The sequence below is a fragment of the Merops nubicus genome, unplaced genomic scaffold, assembly GCF_000691845.1.
Source record: "Merops nubicus isolate BGI_N331 unplaced genomic scaffold, ASM69184v1 scaffold18721, whole genome shotgun sequence".
Taxonomy (NCBI): Eukaryota; Metazoa; Chordata; class Aves; order Coraciiformes; family Meropidae; genus Merops; species Merops nubicus.
In genome coordinates this window covers 1-16,599 of record NW_008586450.1, presented here as the reverse complement: position 1 = coordinate 16,599, position 16,599 = coordinate 1, and the positions used below count along the sequence as shown (strand labels likewise).

General features: G+C 38.9%; 1 protein-coding gene across 1 annotated transcript; it reads right to left on the bottom strand.

Annotated features, from left to right (window-relative positions):
* Positions 1–1,307: 1,307 nt before the first annotated feature.
* LOC103780959 (serine/threonine-protein phosphatase 6 regulatory ankyrin repeat subunit B-like) lies at positions 1,308–12,014 on the bottom strand (the record flags this gene model as incomplete). The annotated part of the gene is made up of 7 exons (XM_008948663.1): positions 1,308–1,391; positions 2,471–2,558; positions 3,271–3,487; positions 4,509–4,626; positions 5,428–5,506; positions 9,465–9,666; positions 11,943–12,014. Coding segments are annotated over 7 exons (860 nt in total), but the record flags the coding sequence as incomplete, so codon positions are not given.
* Positions 12,015–16,599: the final 4,585 nt, after the last annotated feature.

Here is a 16,599-nt window from a genome sequence, read left to right as displayed (position 1 = left end):
GCAGGAGCTGCAGGCACTCCACGTGGTCCCCGAAGGCTGCCGCGTGCAGGGGCGTCCTGCCAGGGAACCAGCACCACCACCCCTGTCCCTCAGGGCTCACAACTCCACCCACCTACCCAAGAACCTGACTTTTTTATTTTTTTTTTAATTTTTATTTTTTCCCCTGTGAAACTTTATCACCAGGGGAACGTTACAGCAGCAGCAGCTGAAATCAGTTAAATAATATTTGAAGCCTCTCTCCTGGTGTGACACAAACTTTAAAAAAGGGAAGCAGAGGAGAGAGAGGATGCTCTGGAGAACCTCACAGCAGCGTATTTGTTTTAATGGAGCATACTGTGTAATGTGAAAAGCAGTACAAGCCCCCATTCTTATTCATCTGATTTTACTTTTTTTCACATGCTTAAGATGGGGAGAGCTATCAGAAAAGAGCAGATGCATTACTTTGGAAAACAAAAATATTTTATGTTATAGTCAAAAATACTGCAGCAACAAGCTACAGCAACAATATTACTATGAAAAACATTAGGAATTCTATCCACTTGGAATATTATCAGTTTCCAGAAGACCGAGACACTAGAATTCATTTGCTGCTTCTCTAATGAATTCTATAATAACATAATTTAATAATTAAATAATTCGTTTGCTGTCTCACTAATAAAGATGGAAGACAGTTAGTGCACAAGCCAGCTCACAGTTTTACTTCAGGTTTTGCTTATCAGTAAGGGTAAGGTGGTCTTACCCTACAAGAGTAAGTAGTCATTACTACTGAAGGTCTTTAATGTGCTTTAATTAATAGAAACAATAAGTATCAAATTTTAATTTAAAATATATTAAAATATGCACACAAGGTGAGGAGATTATTGACGTGACAAATCAAGGATTTAGCTGAACGTGTAGCTCTTGCTGTATCAGTATTATTTTGCTGCACAGATGTTTTGAGTTGTGTGCCCTGAGAATGCTAACTTAACATTAGAATTTTCAATTAAATAAACATGTTTAAATATTTAACAAAGAAAACTGGTTTAGGGAAATAGCCTATAGTCATAGCTGTTCTAAACAAACAAAATACTATTTCTTTTGCATTTCTTTGCATATGTCCTAAGAAATTGAAGTAAAAATACTGTCAAGTATTCAAGTGAGCCAGCATTTAACTCTGCTGCAGCATCAACGGCTGTCTGAAAGGGACAGCATAGCAAATTTTAGCCCAACCATATAAGATAAGGATTAGTTCCAGAGGTTCAAAAAGACTGCTGAAAAATACTGGGTGGATTCACGAAGAAAAAAATGCAAGTTTGAGAAACCCTTACCTCCCTTTGTCATCTTTGCAGTTGACAATGCTGGCATCGATGGCGCCGAGGAGCAGCGATGCACAGTTTTCATGATCATTGATTCTGCCAAAGAAAAGGTATTTTTCAAAAAGGTAAAAAGTCTACATGGTTTCCCACTTTCCAATATTAATTTACTTCACGTCCCATTAATATTTCAAAGTTAGGCTAACATACCTTTGCCACAGTGCTTTCAGTCACATTTTTGATCATTTATCATATCTCTATTTAACCGAGCTCTCCCTGCTATGAGCAATTTCAATCTCTAGAGCAAAGCTGATCCTGCAGTTCACTATGCACAAAGGTAATTGGAAGTGCAGCACAAACCTAGGATTAAAACCTTAATACTTTAAAACCCTTTAGCCTACATGCCAAACAAAGCTGGACCTGGAAAGCACTCAGTCATAGATACCCACATATAGAAAGCTTTATTCTAACCTTTCAGGTACTGAAGCCCACATGTCTGCCAACTCACACATTTAATGCTTTTCCTTGATGGATGTACTCAGTTAAAACTCTTTCTGGCTATTGTTAATTTGTCTCATTTCATAATGAAAAGGAACAGTATTTAGTAACAGTACATACAGTGTAGCTAACAGACACCCACGCTGCATTAGGAGCTGTTTTCATTCTAAATTTGCATCCATTTTTAAGTTGCAGACGTTTTTAATGGGTTTGAGAATTACATACTAGTTTAAAATAATACAGACAAAAAGAAAACATTCAAGGCTATCGCTAGAAATTCCATTTTCAAATACAGTGTTTCAGCCACGAACTATTTTAAACAGAGTAGAAAGAATGCTTTATGTATGCTTTTGTTATATTGGGGTGTTTACAATTTCTATATTTGATACATGACAAATTATTTTTCTGCTTTCTAATGATGTGGGCTGTAGAAGGGAAGCCTACACAATAATATTTCCTTTAATTACTTCTGGAAGACATTCCTTCTTCTAATAGAAGAGAGTACAGTCATTCTAATTGCTGGCAGAAATTAAGCAGGTTTGAATTTTTTCAGTGCTCGATTCCTTACTCTTCTGATGCCTTAAATGTTTTAATAAGCATATTTATTCCTACAAACTAATCTTGCATGAAAAAAAAATGCACAGATCCTAAAACATTTGTTACTGGGAATTTCTACTCACATGGCACAGTGCAATGGAGAGAAGCTATTACCATAGAATGTGCGGAAACATTTTTGCTCCAATAGTACCTCTATGCAGTTTTCATGACCTGTAAGAGATCAGCATTTCAGTGTTACCCAAGTAGGTAATTTACTTAATTCATATTAGGCTTATGCAGATAGGAACTTCATTCCAGGTTCAAAGCTGAACACAATGTGTATATAAGCTCTTATGTGATAAAATTATTAACAGAATTTTGGAGGGTTTTTTTAATGGCATCAGCAGTGTAGATTCAGACTAATATTAGCACTTGCTGAAAACACACAAAAAGAGGAAAGTCTCTTTTGTATGTGAAGTTATGTATATGGCATTACACACCTCCAAAGACAGTCTTAATTAATGGTATTAAGAAGCTTTATTTTAGACAACAAGTTCAGATCATCCAGTTTAGAATAATCTGTTCAAAATATCTATCTATCCACGTGCTCTCTTGAATCAATAAATAAGAAGGTGACACCTCAAAGGAGCATTCCTGGCTCCACAGATATCAATGAGAATTTCATCATGACATCAGTAAAACCAGAATTTTACCCTGGCCTCCTGTGACTGGGAGCAAGTGAGCTGCAAAGCCACGGGGAGATGTTGCTGAGATTTCCCTGGCTTCTGAACCGAAGGGTGAACATAGCAAATGCTAACTACAGAGAGCAAGCTGCAGGGAGAGAATTCACCTCTTCATCTCAAGCTTCTCAGAAGTGTTGGGCTGCTTTGTTACCAAGTTTCTCTAAAACAGAGGCCACATTTGAACAGAGGGAGAAACTTACCATTGTAGCAAGCCCAGTGCAGTGGCGTGTAACCTTGATTATCTTTCAAACTGCAGTCTTCTTCTGAAAGTGCTATCTGCAGCAATTCACTCAGCCAAGTGGCGTGACCCCGAGCTGCTGCAAAGTGCAGAGGTGTTCTGCCTCTGGCATCTTTACATAAAATAGATACTTCTTTCTCTAAAAGCATCTGAACACATTCTTCATGCCCAGTCATAATCTGTTGGCAAAGAAATGAGTACAGGGGATCACATAATACAGATTCTCACCCAGGAAATATGGAATACGACTGATGCCTGTGAATATGAAAGGGCCTGGATGCAATTCAGCAGGCAGAGAGCTCCTTTGCTCCACAAGTACTTATGACAACTGATATTCTGAAATGTATTTAGTGCTGTCTTTCAAAGGCATTGATTCCTAGTCTGTGGAAGAGACTCCACTAAGTGAGGCAAAAAAGCAAGGAGCAGTTTAAGACTAAGGAAACAGATGAACAAGGGGTGAGGTTCAGAAAATCTGAGTCTGGCTTCTCCAAGCCATGTATGAATGTGAGAGAACTGAAGGAAAAAAGGATTAGGAATATCATCAGAAATATGAAAAGCTGCTTTAACCTCTGGCCAGCTACTACCAGTGACCTCTGTCTCATTATATGGGTTAGCTTTGTTATCTTTGGCATATTCATGTATTGCTATCAATACAGAATTTTTATGCCATAGCTTTTATTACAGACTTGTGCTGGACTCCTAAGCTAACTGCTCACTGCAGTTATTACAGGATTCTGCATACATATTGCTTCTTGCATCAACTTCAATTCGGTAAAGAAGCTGACTCCTAGAAACAACTCCATCTGCCTCAATTTTCACTGCTCTACAAAAAAAATGCTTACTTATTTTCATGATACTCCCTAAGAACAATGAAAATAACTCCTGGGCAATTCTTTTAAAGACTTTAGTTTCAGAATTCACAAGGTGCTTAGTTATAAGAGCAAAGACTGCTATTGTAAAGTGTCTAGAGCTCAGAAAAATATGGTCTAATCAGTATCTTAGGTAATGAATTAAAGCAAATGTGAAAGAAAGTTAAAAGCAGAGTATTACTGAGGGTAGATCCATTCTGCTTTTTCCCTCACTGACTGTGCTTGGTTAAGTTTCCATCATTTACAATATTCCCTACATCCAATATCCCTGTGATTAGTGAGTTGTAGTAACAGAAAAACAAATAATTAAGAATCATAAAAATCGAGTCACCCCTCGATGTAAAGCTGTGCATCCCAGGAGATCTGCTGCATCTACAGATGCTTCTTTTTCAAGTAATAAAGAAACAGCATCAATGTGCCCATATGCCACCGCAAGCATTAGTGGGGTTCTAGGAAAAACACAAAACAACAAACTGGTCACAGCCCTAAAATGACATGCTACTAGCCACTGCTAACAAACAGGAATGGAAAAATGAGGAAGCCCTGCATTTCTGTCTGTTCCTACCCACAAACCTGCTTCTGTCACCATCCTCATCTATATAACAGCCCAGTGAAGACCTTTTGTATGACATTATTAAGATATTTAACAACCAACCATCATGACTGCAATAGAAACAATCTCATTTGTACACAGTTTACAGAGCAACATCATTCAAGACAATCTGTTCTCTTAATAACCTACAATTATGGTCATTTCCAGCAACACGTGAGCTTCACTAAAAGTATACTTTATTCTCCCTCTATAACCGTCACTTAATGAGAAGTAAAATTTTTGTAGGAACACCTCTGATGCATGTGTCACCTCAAGTATTCTGTCCCACTGCACCAGTCTAATATACCAAGTAAACCCTGAAATAGAAATCTTTTAGAAAGAAAGAGACTCTTTATAGAAATACCTCAGGAACTTGTTAGTTTTTATTGAATCTGGCCCTCAGTATCTATGAAGAATTGTTAAAAATATGAACTAGAGGCTAAGATTAAGAAATAAACCTTTCCACATGGCTTAGACCAACTGAATGTGTACTTTGTAATCTTTGCCAAATTCTATGGGAAGCACAGGAAATACAGTATTTCAAATAAACGTTTTGGGGTTGGGTTGGTTTTTTTTATTTTGTTTTTTCCCTGTGAGAAATCTGAGATGCTATTTGAGTCACAGAGCACAAAATAAAAACATCACAAAGCAAACTTACTGTCCTTTGGCGTCTGTCACGTCAGGGTTGTCTGCAACTTCCAGCAACAACCGTAAACAAGGTGTATGGCCATTAATGACTAGAAAGAAAAATAGTATATTTCATTAAAATATGTTTAATTTCAGATACTTTTCCATTGGAACACTTATGGAGTAGAAAATTCCTTATAAACAAGGAAAATATTGCACAGTGTAAGAAATTAATAATGCTGTTGTGCTCATGAAATGGTGAGGTGGTTTTCCCTGACCTCAGGAAGATGAAGATTATTCCTCTCACATATAAAAATCCCAAATGAGTAAACCAGAAATCATTATTCTCACTACTCAGATTTCTAGTAAACCAGACAGCATTTCAAAATCCCTCAGACCGAGCAAGCAGACAAGGCTTTCTGCAAACAGATTTGGAACACAGTAGGAAGTACACTGGCAGGGCTTGTTAATTCTGTGTGCACTGTACAAGCAAGTTCTTCAGTCTACAAAAAGAAGCATCTGCAAAGAATGACCAGCCACACAATGTCATATTCATCACAGCACGTAACACCAGTTGAGACTAAAACTCCCTTTGGGTTTTTCCATCTTTTCTCATTTGACATTTCTGGATGCCACAGCTACTTCTCAAAAACCAGGTTTGCTTTTAAAATGTAACCTACTGCTGTTAGAAAACCACCCCGAGCTACCATGTTCTGCAGGGCCTGACATTGGAAACCCATCTGTGTGTCAGCTGGCTTAAAGGCTTCATGGGATGAAGAGAACAGTATTTTCTTCTTTGAAAAACAGCAATTCCTGTACTCGGTAGCTATGGACTGTGTTCTTATTACAGCAACTCATGCATTCACACTGCCTACACCCTGTGGGCTGAGGCAAAACCCTTGGACACCACCTACGTCACATCATTCTGGCAGAGAAGAAGGTGCACATCATCACATTTAAATCACTCATCCAAAAATAATCTTACTTGCTCTATCCAGAAAAATAAAAGACATTTTTAGTTATTTACCGCTAAGTAATGCCATATACATAAGAAGTAAACAGTTGTGCAGGGCTGATGAGTCACTGGCTTTGGAGAAGAAAAAAAAAAAGGATCTGTTCTTTCTCCCAGCAGGAGGAAGAGAAATGATAACTTTTTCACATCGATGTCTGAAAAGGCTTTTGGTAAGTGAGATTTAGAGCAGATACTCTCAGAAACTTCTAGGAGCTGCCCTAGCAATTGCTAAGCACTACAGACCCTGCAGGGAACATCAGCTTTGCCAACAGACCCAACTAGCACTAGGGGAACATTTGCAATGGATTCCCCAAGCTAGCCAGAGGGAAAACGGGTGGTAGTAAAATTATACAGGGAACAGATAATTTAGGCTGAGGAAATTCTCCATGTTACGAGGTCAGAGGAAGTCTGTTCCCTGAGGAGGACACACAGAAAAAAGAAATACTTCATTAGGTGATTTCTCTACTGAAGTTACAAATCCCTGTACTGAAAAGGGCTCTGCAGAGTCCTGTAATCCAATCCACCTCTTCAGGTCTCCTGAACTGTTGTGCTCAGCAGCTGTGCTTGTGTAACTGAAAGGAATGAAGGCAAACACGTCTAAGAGGACAGGCACACATCTTGTTTCTTTCCAGTGCACAGCCTAGCACATGCAGGTACTCAATTTTGTGTGTGCAAATGCACACTGGCACTCAAGGGATTAAGAAATCTGAAAGAATTCTGCTTGTCAAAATATGTCCATTTACCTCTGAGACTTGCACTGCAAGTAAAAACTGCTGAATACTGCAGTGGCACCACCCAGAGTTTCAGATAGGTGGCATCATTCTTTGCTAAAATACTCCTAACCAAAACATATTGTTATGCAACAGCATAATAAAAATCACCAGTTTGCAAATCGTAGATTTATAATAGTTGTAGACAGAAGCTTTACTCCAGATCTAATTTCCACAGAACTCTGCATAGCCCTTGAGTGGAGGATTCTAAACACTGTCTTATTTACCCAAACTGCACCTATCTCACATTTGAAAGCTTCCAATTCACGAGAGTAATAAATGTCCTTTACTAAGAATTCAAATATTCAATCTGTCTGTGCAGTATTTTCCCTTCTGTTTAAGTTCCATGTTCACTTTAGTGTCTCATTCAGCTGTGTAGGATTTTCCTGCCTCTTTTTTGAATACATACCTAATTTATTTTGCTTCACTGCAGGTTTAAAGAACATTTGGCTTGTATCCCCATGTGTATTTGTTTTTAATCTGAGAAGCAAAAATTAACATAGACCAGAAAAGTCTACAATGAATCTTCCTGCTGGTGATGGGGGCAATTAATAAAGAAATGAAAATAGGAAAACATCCCCTCCAAAATCATAATTTGTAAGAAGGTGAGAAATGTGGGTATTCAATAAATCTACTCAATTCTCTTCAAAAGATCTAATCAATGAACTCATAATTTAAGTCAAAGCTGCTAACAAAAATATGGCCTAGTTACCACTTACTTTTCTCAGTATGGGAGAAACTTCACCATCCAGCTGTGACAACAAGAAATCTATGTCACTAAAACCAAATTTTAAAATGAATGCAAAATCATTGCTCTATTGCTCTGATGATGCACCAGACCAAGTCACACCCTGATCATCATCAGACCCCAAGCTACATTCTAAGTGACTGCTGAAAAGCTCTTGACCTACACAGCTCCAGTTTTGTGGCAGCACTGTTCCTGATTTAAATTAATTAAACCAACAGCTTTAACAGGGTGGAGATCAGCTGGATTTGCCATTTTGTGTTCTTATCAAAAATAACTAAATGCCTCTCTGACTGAATTCTGGTCTCAAACTTCTGAAATGTAAACTCTGGCAGCACATCTCTATATCATTAATTTATTGTGGGGAGTAATGTTCTTGGTTCTGATGCAAAATTTAAGAAGGCAGAAAGCATTTTTTAGTATGCTATGAAGATCTATTATGCATCTTTTTGTCAGTACTGCAGAGAAAATTGATAATCTGCTTGACCTTGTATTTCCATACTGCACTTATATGATCACACCCAGGGAATAAAATGGTATTAGAGGATCTATATGCATGTCGATTTAAGGAAGATTAACATATAAACAGAAAGTCAATTAAGTCTAGCCCTGAAAATAATCGTTAACTAATGAGGTATTAATTTTACTTCCCACTAGAGGTCACTGCTATGCTGCACTGAGCCCCTCGATGAGCAGCCAGAGGAGCAACGTTCCCTTTGGCAGCCCTGCATATTCATCTGACAGGCATATATTAATAACAGCATTTAAATAAATGGTAAATTCTACGTTTTCCAGTTAATTATGCACGTTTCATAATTGATAATCAACACAAGAGGAATGGAGCAGACTCCAAGCAAAAGCTAGCTCAGGGGGAGCATCAAGTGTGAAAGGGGAAGAATTTCTGTAGGGTTTTCACTGCAAAAAGCTGAAAGTGTTGAACACTGAGTTGATTTCATAGCCAGAGCCTACCTGGATTTTCAACCTTTTTTCCCTAGTGAGGCAAGTGTTCTCTCCTCCCCTGTTTTTTTGGCACTCTGAGCAAGAGCTAGCGCAGGGGGAGCATGAAGTGTGAAAGGGGAAGAATTTCTGTAGGGTTTCCACTGCAAAAAGTTGAAAGTTTTGAACACTGGGTTGATTTCATAGCCAAAGCCTACCTGGATTTTCAGCCTTTTTTCCCTAGGAGAAGCCGTGAGGCAAGTGTTCTCTCCTCCCCTGCTTTTTTGGCCAAGGAACCAGTAAGAGGTGCCATAGGGGAAACAACAAACATCTTAAAAAGCAGGTGGTAATAGAGAGGTGAGGTAGAGGCAAGCAGGTAAGGGCAGTGCAGTAGTGATGTGGAAAAATATGGGATTCTGTGTGAGGGAGGACTGAACCACAGGGACAGGGGACAAAAGTCCAAGGGAACAGTAGGACCTCAGCAAACAAGCAGCAGTCCCCACTCAGTACACGTCAAAATCTCCTTCCATTGAGAAGACATTGTGAAGGTAACTGCTTCTGTCTTACAGGTTTATACCACAAGTGTAACTGAGGCACACACTCACCTGAAGCATGAAGGGGGGTCCTTTTGGTGACATTGTCTTTCACAGTGACAGAAGCACCCTGACTGATGAGAGCTTCCACACACTCTGCGTGTCCTTTAAATGCAGCCAGGTCCAAAGCAGTGCGTCCCTTCTCATCCCTAATATCCAGATCTACCAGAGACTGGAGAAGTACCTCCAAGGCTTGATGATGACCGTTGTAGGCCTAAGAAACATGAAATGTGTCATGTAAAGAACACAACTCTTGTCTTTCAAAGAAACAACTTCAAAAAAAAACCAACTACAGTGGACAAGTAGATGCACTTCCAGACCTACAGCCACATTTAGGCCAACAGCACAAACACAGGTGATATTGCAAAAACCCAGCAAACAGCCCAAAAAAAAGGAAACATTTCATTCAGGTTTCTATGGTCTGCCCTACTCTCCTGACTCACAGAGAATAGCCTTTTTAATTATACATGAATGTGTAATTGGTATTACCAGAGTTGAAGCAATTAATGAAAACAGAAGAGAAATGCAAACATGAAGGAACCAAAGAGCCACTGAATTTCAAGGTTAAGTAGTGGTGACAGCAGCTTTTTCCTAGTGACCACAGTCAAAAGGTCAAAAGACCAGGACAGTGCAGGGAGCAGTTACTTCCCTGTTAACTCAAGAAGAATACTTCTGGAAAGCAGGAAGGCAAAGGCAGAAAAAGAAGAGGGAGGTTAGGGCACAGGGAACCCATATCTTAGGAAAATCCTCAGATGCAGTTGTCAGCTTTTCTTCTTCATGGCAACTTTACTTAGAAGACAACTAGCAACAACCTTCTCTTTGACACAGTATGAGGTATCTGTCTTGAAGCTGCCATGCCTACTGTACACCCCATCCTCTCTCTTTGACAGAAGCTGACTTCTTCTCCTTGTTGGTTTGCCTTGGGCAGTCGTTTACTCAGCCATGACCCTAATTATGCTCTATAGCCTCATGGAATGGCAGGTCAGTATTTTGTTGGCTGCTAGTCCACCCCTTGTTTCTAAATCTTATTTCCATCCTAGAGTCAAATGTTGGTAAGCAGAGGCCTTGGCCACTGAGCCATATAAGGCATTTAACAGGACTTCATGTTTTGGCATGGGTTGCTAGTTTTCTGGATCCACATGTGGAGAGATTTGTGTGGTCACTGCTAGACCTGGGGAAGGATGGCCACATCCCATCCACTACATGGGAGGGTTTGAAATAAATGTCAAAGGCACTCCTGGATAGTTGCAGATGAACTGTGAAAGAGTGATGTTTTATGGAAAGCTTTTTAATTTTTAAACTGTGGGTTTGGGATGTCTCAGGTGAAAAAACTGCTCTTAACCAGTAACAGATACTAGAGGGAGAGCCATTAGCTGTGTCCTTGCAAGGATTCTGCCCAAGAAGGACCAGAGGGTAAATGACTTTGCTGACTGGCCAGTTGTGGGGCAAGTCCCTTCCCAGCACAGGAATTTATGCTGGTGATAGTACAGGCTGTAACTCCTCTTTGGGCTTGAGAGTGACACACTCCTTCCTGCAGTCTTCCAATTGCAGGAAAAAAAGATGGTAAGAAGAGTTCAGTGACAAATTCAGTCTTTTAGCCCAACTGTTTTGACTTTTGTCCCCTTAGATTATGCCTGGATGGGCAAGCAAAGGAGAAGTCAGACTCTTCTCAGGGGTGTCCAGTGTCAAGACAACAGACAATGGGATCAAGTTGAAATAAAGGAAGCGCCATTTAACACAAAAAAACCCACCCACTTTTACTGTGATGGTGGTCAGACATTGGAATAGATTGCTTGGAGGATTTAAGTCTCCATGCTTGGTGTTATTCAAAATGTGATGGAGCACAGCCCTGAGAAAACCTCTTTTAGCTGACTCTGCTTTTAGCACAGAGGTGGGACTAGCTGATCTACAGAGGGCCTTGCCAACTTCAACTCTTTTGTGATTCTGCACAAGAAAACTGGAAGGAGGGATCATGAATCTTGAGGTCTTGGGAAAGGGGAGCTACTGTGATCTATGAGGCCACATGAGGCTGGATCCCCTTTTGATAGCACAGTTTCTTTGGCAGGCTTTCAGGGCACTGCTGGGGTTTAAGCATGCTTTCCCACACCTTGCTCTGTACCAAACTGGTTTTTGCACTCTGCACATCTCCAGGAGAACATCAGAATATCCCATCCCATCACCAAAAGCCATGTGTTTAAGCTCTGGCCCTCAATTTATTAACTAGTTAGAAATAAAAGTTGTGACTTTCAATTTAATTTCATTTCGGTGTCTTCTTCTTACTCAAGTATTAGAGTCAATAAGAACCAAGAGCTTCAACTAACAAAAATCTGATGAACAATTCCAGCCCAGAACCTGTTTTTGTTACATCTAGGCCTACATCCCTTCCCAGCTTTGTCAAAATAAGTCTATGATTATATTTGCTTCAAAGGCAGAGATTAAGGAATTATTCTAGGAGACATTGATTAAACACTTTATGCATCTAATACTTACAGCTAAATGCAAAGGACTTTTTGTAGGTGCAGAATCAGGTTCCTCAAACATGTTGTTGGTTTTTTCCAGAAGCTGAAAATTAAAAAAAAAAAAAAAAAAAAAAGACAGTCTTAAAACATCTTTGCATGAGACAGGATAAGTTCTCATGGGCTATAAATGAACATTTTGTCCTCAGATGTCCACAGTGAGTACTAGAGGACTGTGACTAATAAATACTTCTCAACCTTTCCATAAAATATTTTCAAGTTTTTCCTCACAGGTTAAAGTTATAAAGCTATTTTAAAAGTTTGTAGTGAACATTCTTACCCTGATTACTTATTTTCCCTGAAATCATAGGCCTGCTTGGGTGAGAAGGGAGCCCTCAAAAGGAAGGATTTGTGGAGTGGAGCCCTCAGTAAGCGTACATTGGAAAAAGTGCAATTTTGTGATTATACAAGTAATGCATATACAAGCCATGTCTGATACAGCAGTTCAGTTAATTCTGAAACATAACTAGTGCTAGGAATAATTATAACTGAGCTGTAAGTCATTCACAGCCATTTTTATAATTTATCAAAGTAGAACCTGCTCCTATAACGACAGTCTTCCAAACCACAACACATCCCTGAACTCTTACAAACATCTAACAACACACATCACACATCCAGATGATCATCTTCACTACAAGGGAACCCAAAGACTTTTAAAGCTTACAACCCAGGGCACTTCTGTCCATCCAGGAGGAGGAACAATGGATTAGCACCACTCCACATAAACCCTGACAACTTATCCAAGTGGGGCTGCAAAGAAGATCATACATAGCATTGACAGCAAGATTGTGACAATTCAACATTTCTGGATTAGTGCTGCTCATGTGCATGGCCTTTTACCTAGCAACTACTCAAAAAGTTAGTCTCCAAATACCTTAGTGGCTGGAAATAAGCATTTTGCAGAAAATCAGTAATAGGAGACTGTTAGAAGGAAAGAAAAGCACATGACAGGTAACTACAACTGGCTTGTAATGTTTCTAAGGTTACAAGTCAATCCTTCACACAGTTTTGTTTGGGTTTTTTTCAGTGTTCTTTGTTGTTGTTTTGGGTGTTTGCTTTGTTTTTGATTAAGAAATTAATGAAAAGACTGAAAGAGAGGAAGAAAGACTTGTGACAATTTGTACAACTCTCAGGTGTGAGAACATGGAAGACTCTCCAAAGAGACCACTGAAAGCCTATGGCAGGCTTGCCTACACTGCATGATGGCATATCCTAAACTCTGGTGCATGCCTGAACTTCAGACGTAACAAATTAGGCTTCTATACAGACATATGTCAGAGATAAATTTATTCAAAAATCAAACTGTAATACAAGCTAGCATTAATAATGCATAAGGTATCACAAATATTTCATTAAACAAGGCCACTAATCTGAATTCTGTGGAAAAGTTAGAAAAATAAGCAGTCATTTCATATGTTTGCATATTTTGTGCCTAGCAAGGTGACAGGACTGGGGAAAAAAAAAAATTGTGTTGATGCAAATACCACTCCTAAGCAAGTGGATGTGTGTATTCACAGGTAATACAGACTTTAACACTTCCCTGCAGCTTATAGGGGGAAAAAAAAAAAAGAACCAAAACCCAACAACAACAAAAACTCAAGTCCCACACTAGTTTTTCTATAGGCTTGGGGCAGAGGTAGGAAACACTTTTGATCTTACCATGTGGAGCCACCTCCAGTTTAAAATATCATTCTTCTCTTATGTAAGACAGCTATAAACTGGATGAAGCTGTAGCCAGCTCTGAATACATAGATATATTTTTATTTTCTCTAGTGAGTAAACAAACCCCACCAAACCCAAGCAATAAGCCTGTTCCTCTGCCTGCCTAATACTGGCCTTTACTCTAAGTCCATAAGGCCACCAGACTAAGTTAATAACTTTTAATTACATTTATCATCATCTGTTGAAATTCCAGGATCAAAAATCTTAACAAAGAAATGCTTCCCTTAACCTGTCAGAAGGCTCCAAAAGTCTCCTGGAATAAAGCAGGTAATTGCCTTTTCAGCAGTTGAAAAATTACCACACAGAAAATTGACAAAATTAAATCTCAAAGGAACAAATTGTGGGATTGGAGAGCCCCTCACAAAAGGCCTCTCCAAGGCTTAGAGTTAAAGCAGCTGAGGCTGATGCAGACTAGGCTTAATGAGCTTATTACTTATAATGCTGAATATCTCCATCATAAAGTCAAGCATAAACATGAATCTGATGGTAAACCTGGTAGCTTTCAGATAGAGCTGTACAGTGCAAGAAGAGAAAGTACAAGGGAGAGCAAGAAGAGGAGGATTAAAGACACAGCAGTAATGATTTCTGAGTATGTCTTGTCAAGCACTGCTTTATAACAGTGACAATTAAGTCATCTAAAGGATAAATATCATGCACAAAGAGACATAAAAGGACCAGGTCCAAGTTACCATGCAATTCTCCAGTTTCACCAGTGTTTCTATGGTTCCCAGAACACCTTTATAGTATTTCATGTGTACTTTATAGCAGTACATGCCTGAGAGAAGCTGCTCAATGCACTTCTGAAGACAGACAAGCATTGAGTCACTAACAGGTTATGGTTACTGGTGGCTGATTGGAGAATGTCCATTCTAATGGACATTGCATCTCATTTCTAATTTCTTGTGCCACTGAAATGATGTCTTTTAGCTGATAACTTTTCCATATACCAAAGATGGCAGAACTGTGCAGAGACACTGCAAGTGAAATTGGTGGGCACTCTTTGGTTAGGTTATAACTTTCTAATGCTTGGAAATTCCCAGCATGACCCTTTAACTTCCCATAACAGCAATATTTAATACTGTATGTAATTCTTTCGTAGAGTCTCCACACTCAGAAACATGAACTTGGATGCCCTGGGAGTGAGATGCAGACAAAAGTAAAATAAAACATGTCAATTATTCAGTTCTATTGTTACAAAGTAATAGAACTACAAGGTTGCTATTATAAACTGTCTTCCCTCCCCCAGCTCTGTATGAAGATTAATAACTTTTACAGTTTTCCCAATTTTACTTTATTTGTACAGTGAGGGTACTTGCAGGCGTAAGTGGATTTACTGCTCAATTTTATTCCTTGCTTCTACTAAAGGATTTTATGGCAAGATGTGGTGTGAGGCTTTTTTACACAGTTCATTTATTATTTTTTTTCCACTTAGATTTGCCAGTTAATGAGTCAGGATACTTTATATGATTGTCCTTATAGACTATAATATATTCTAAAAATCACCACTGGTTTGGTTTTTTTTTTTTTTAGAAAGCTTCATGGAACATCTCTATAATTTCTGCCTAATTACCATTAGGCAGAGAAGAATATAATACTGCCATCATGCATAAAAGCTTCAAGCTACATTATTTAAAGGAAGATGTCAGAAGAATCTTTGAAGTACAGACACTGTAACGGTGGGTGCTATTTCAGTCCTGAAAGAGAACAGAGCAGATGATTCTGTACAGGCCATGCACCCACACCTGCAGGCACAGCCACTGAAGGGGTTGTTATGGCAAAGGTTTGATCCAGCTACCACCAAAGTTAAGTGACTTTGAGAGTTTTACTATTTTAGTGAGTAAGGCAACATCTACGTTTCAACACACGTGCTTCCAGCACTTCTGGAACTTCTTCAGTGTGGTGCTAATAATGGTAATGGCAAAATGGCAAAACATTGCATGTGTATAATCTATGAATGGCTTCTACTCTGAAAGGTTAAGCAAACAGCATTCAGAAATTTCCACACACGAAGAGCTGAACAAAAGGCAATTAAGACAAAAGAAACAGCTGAATGTTGCTTTTCTGCAGTGATTACATAGTAATGTAGTTTATCACTTATAAGGTTATTCAGAAGTGGCAATTAGTAACAACTTTTAATGTTACTTTCAGGACTGAATAAAAATTTATCAGCTAGGATGTCACTCTGAAGCTCATCTTCCCTGATAAATTGTAATACATAGTCTCTATTACTGGGCAAAAACACCAGGAGCAGCTGCCTCCTAAATAAAGGCTTTTCCAGCAAGCAGCAAGCACAAGACTGAAGACTCTCATCAGTTCTTTCAGATGAGATAGAGTAACAGAATTAACCTCTGTTAACTATGTTATACCAGGGAAGCACATTTTTAAATCACAGAATTATTCTTGATTGAACAATTCAAAGGTGAAGTGATACAAACATATACTCATGGGGACAAGCAATCCCATAAGCTCTCTCCATATCTGTAAACACAAACGATACCATTAAAATATTTTAACCAGGTTAAAACCAATACACATCCTTAACCCAGTGTCTAATATGTTTTCCTAAAATCAGGCTCTAAAAATCAGATCAATTGGTGTTTACACCAATTTAATTGAGGTTCATAGATTATGGGTTAAGTTAAAATCAGAAGTGAAAATAAGATAAGCAAAAAGTTTTGTATTATCTCAGGCAGACTGTGTCTGAAGAAATTTATTAGTAGTTCCATGGAAGTCTTTCAGCATGAAGTTTAAATACCCACTACCCTACCAGAACAGTCACTACCACACAAACAGGACACTTATCTGGCATGTCATTTTCATCTTTAAATATATCTCAAAATTCAAGCAGACCTCCAGCCCACTGGCTGTTCTCCCATGGGACACTGATCTGTTGGAGCTCTTCCACT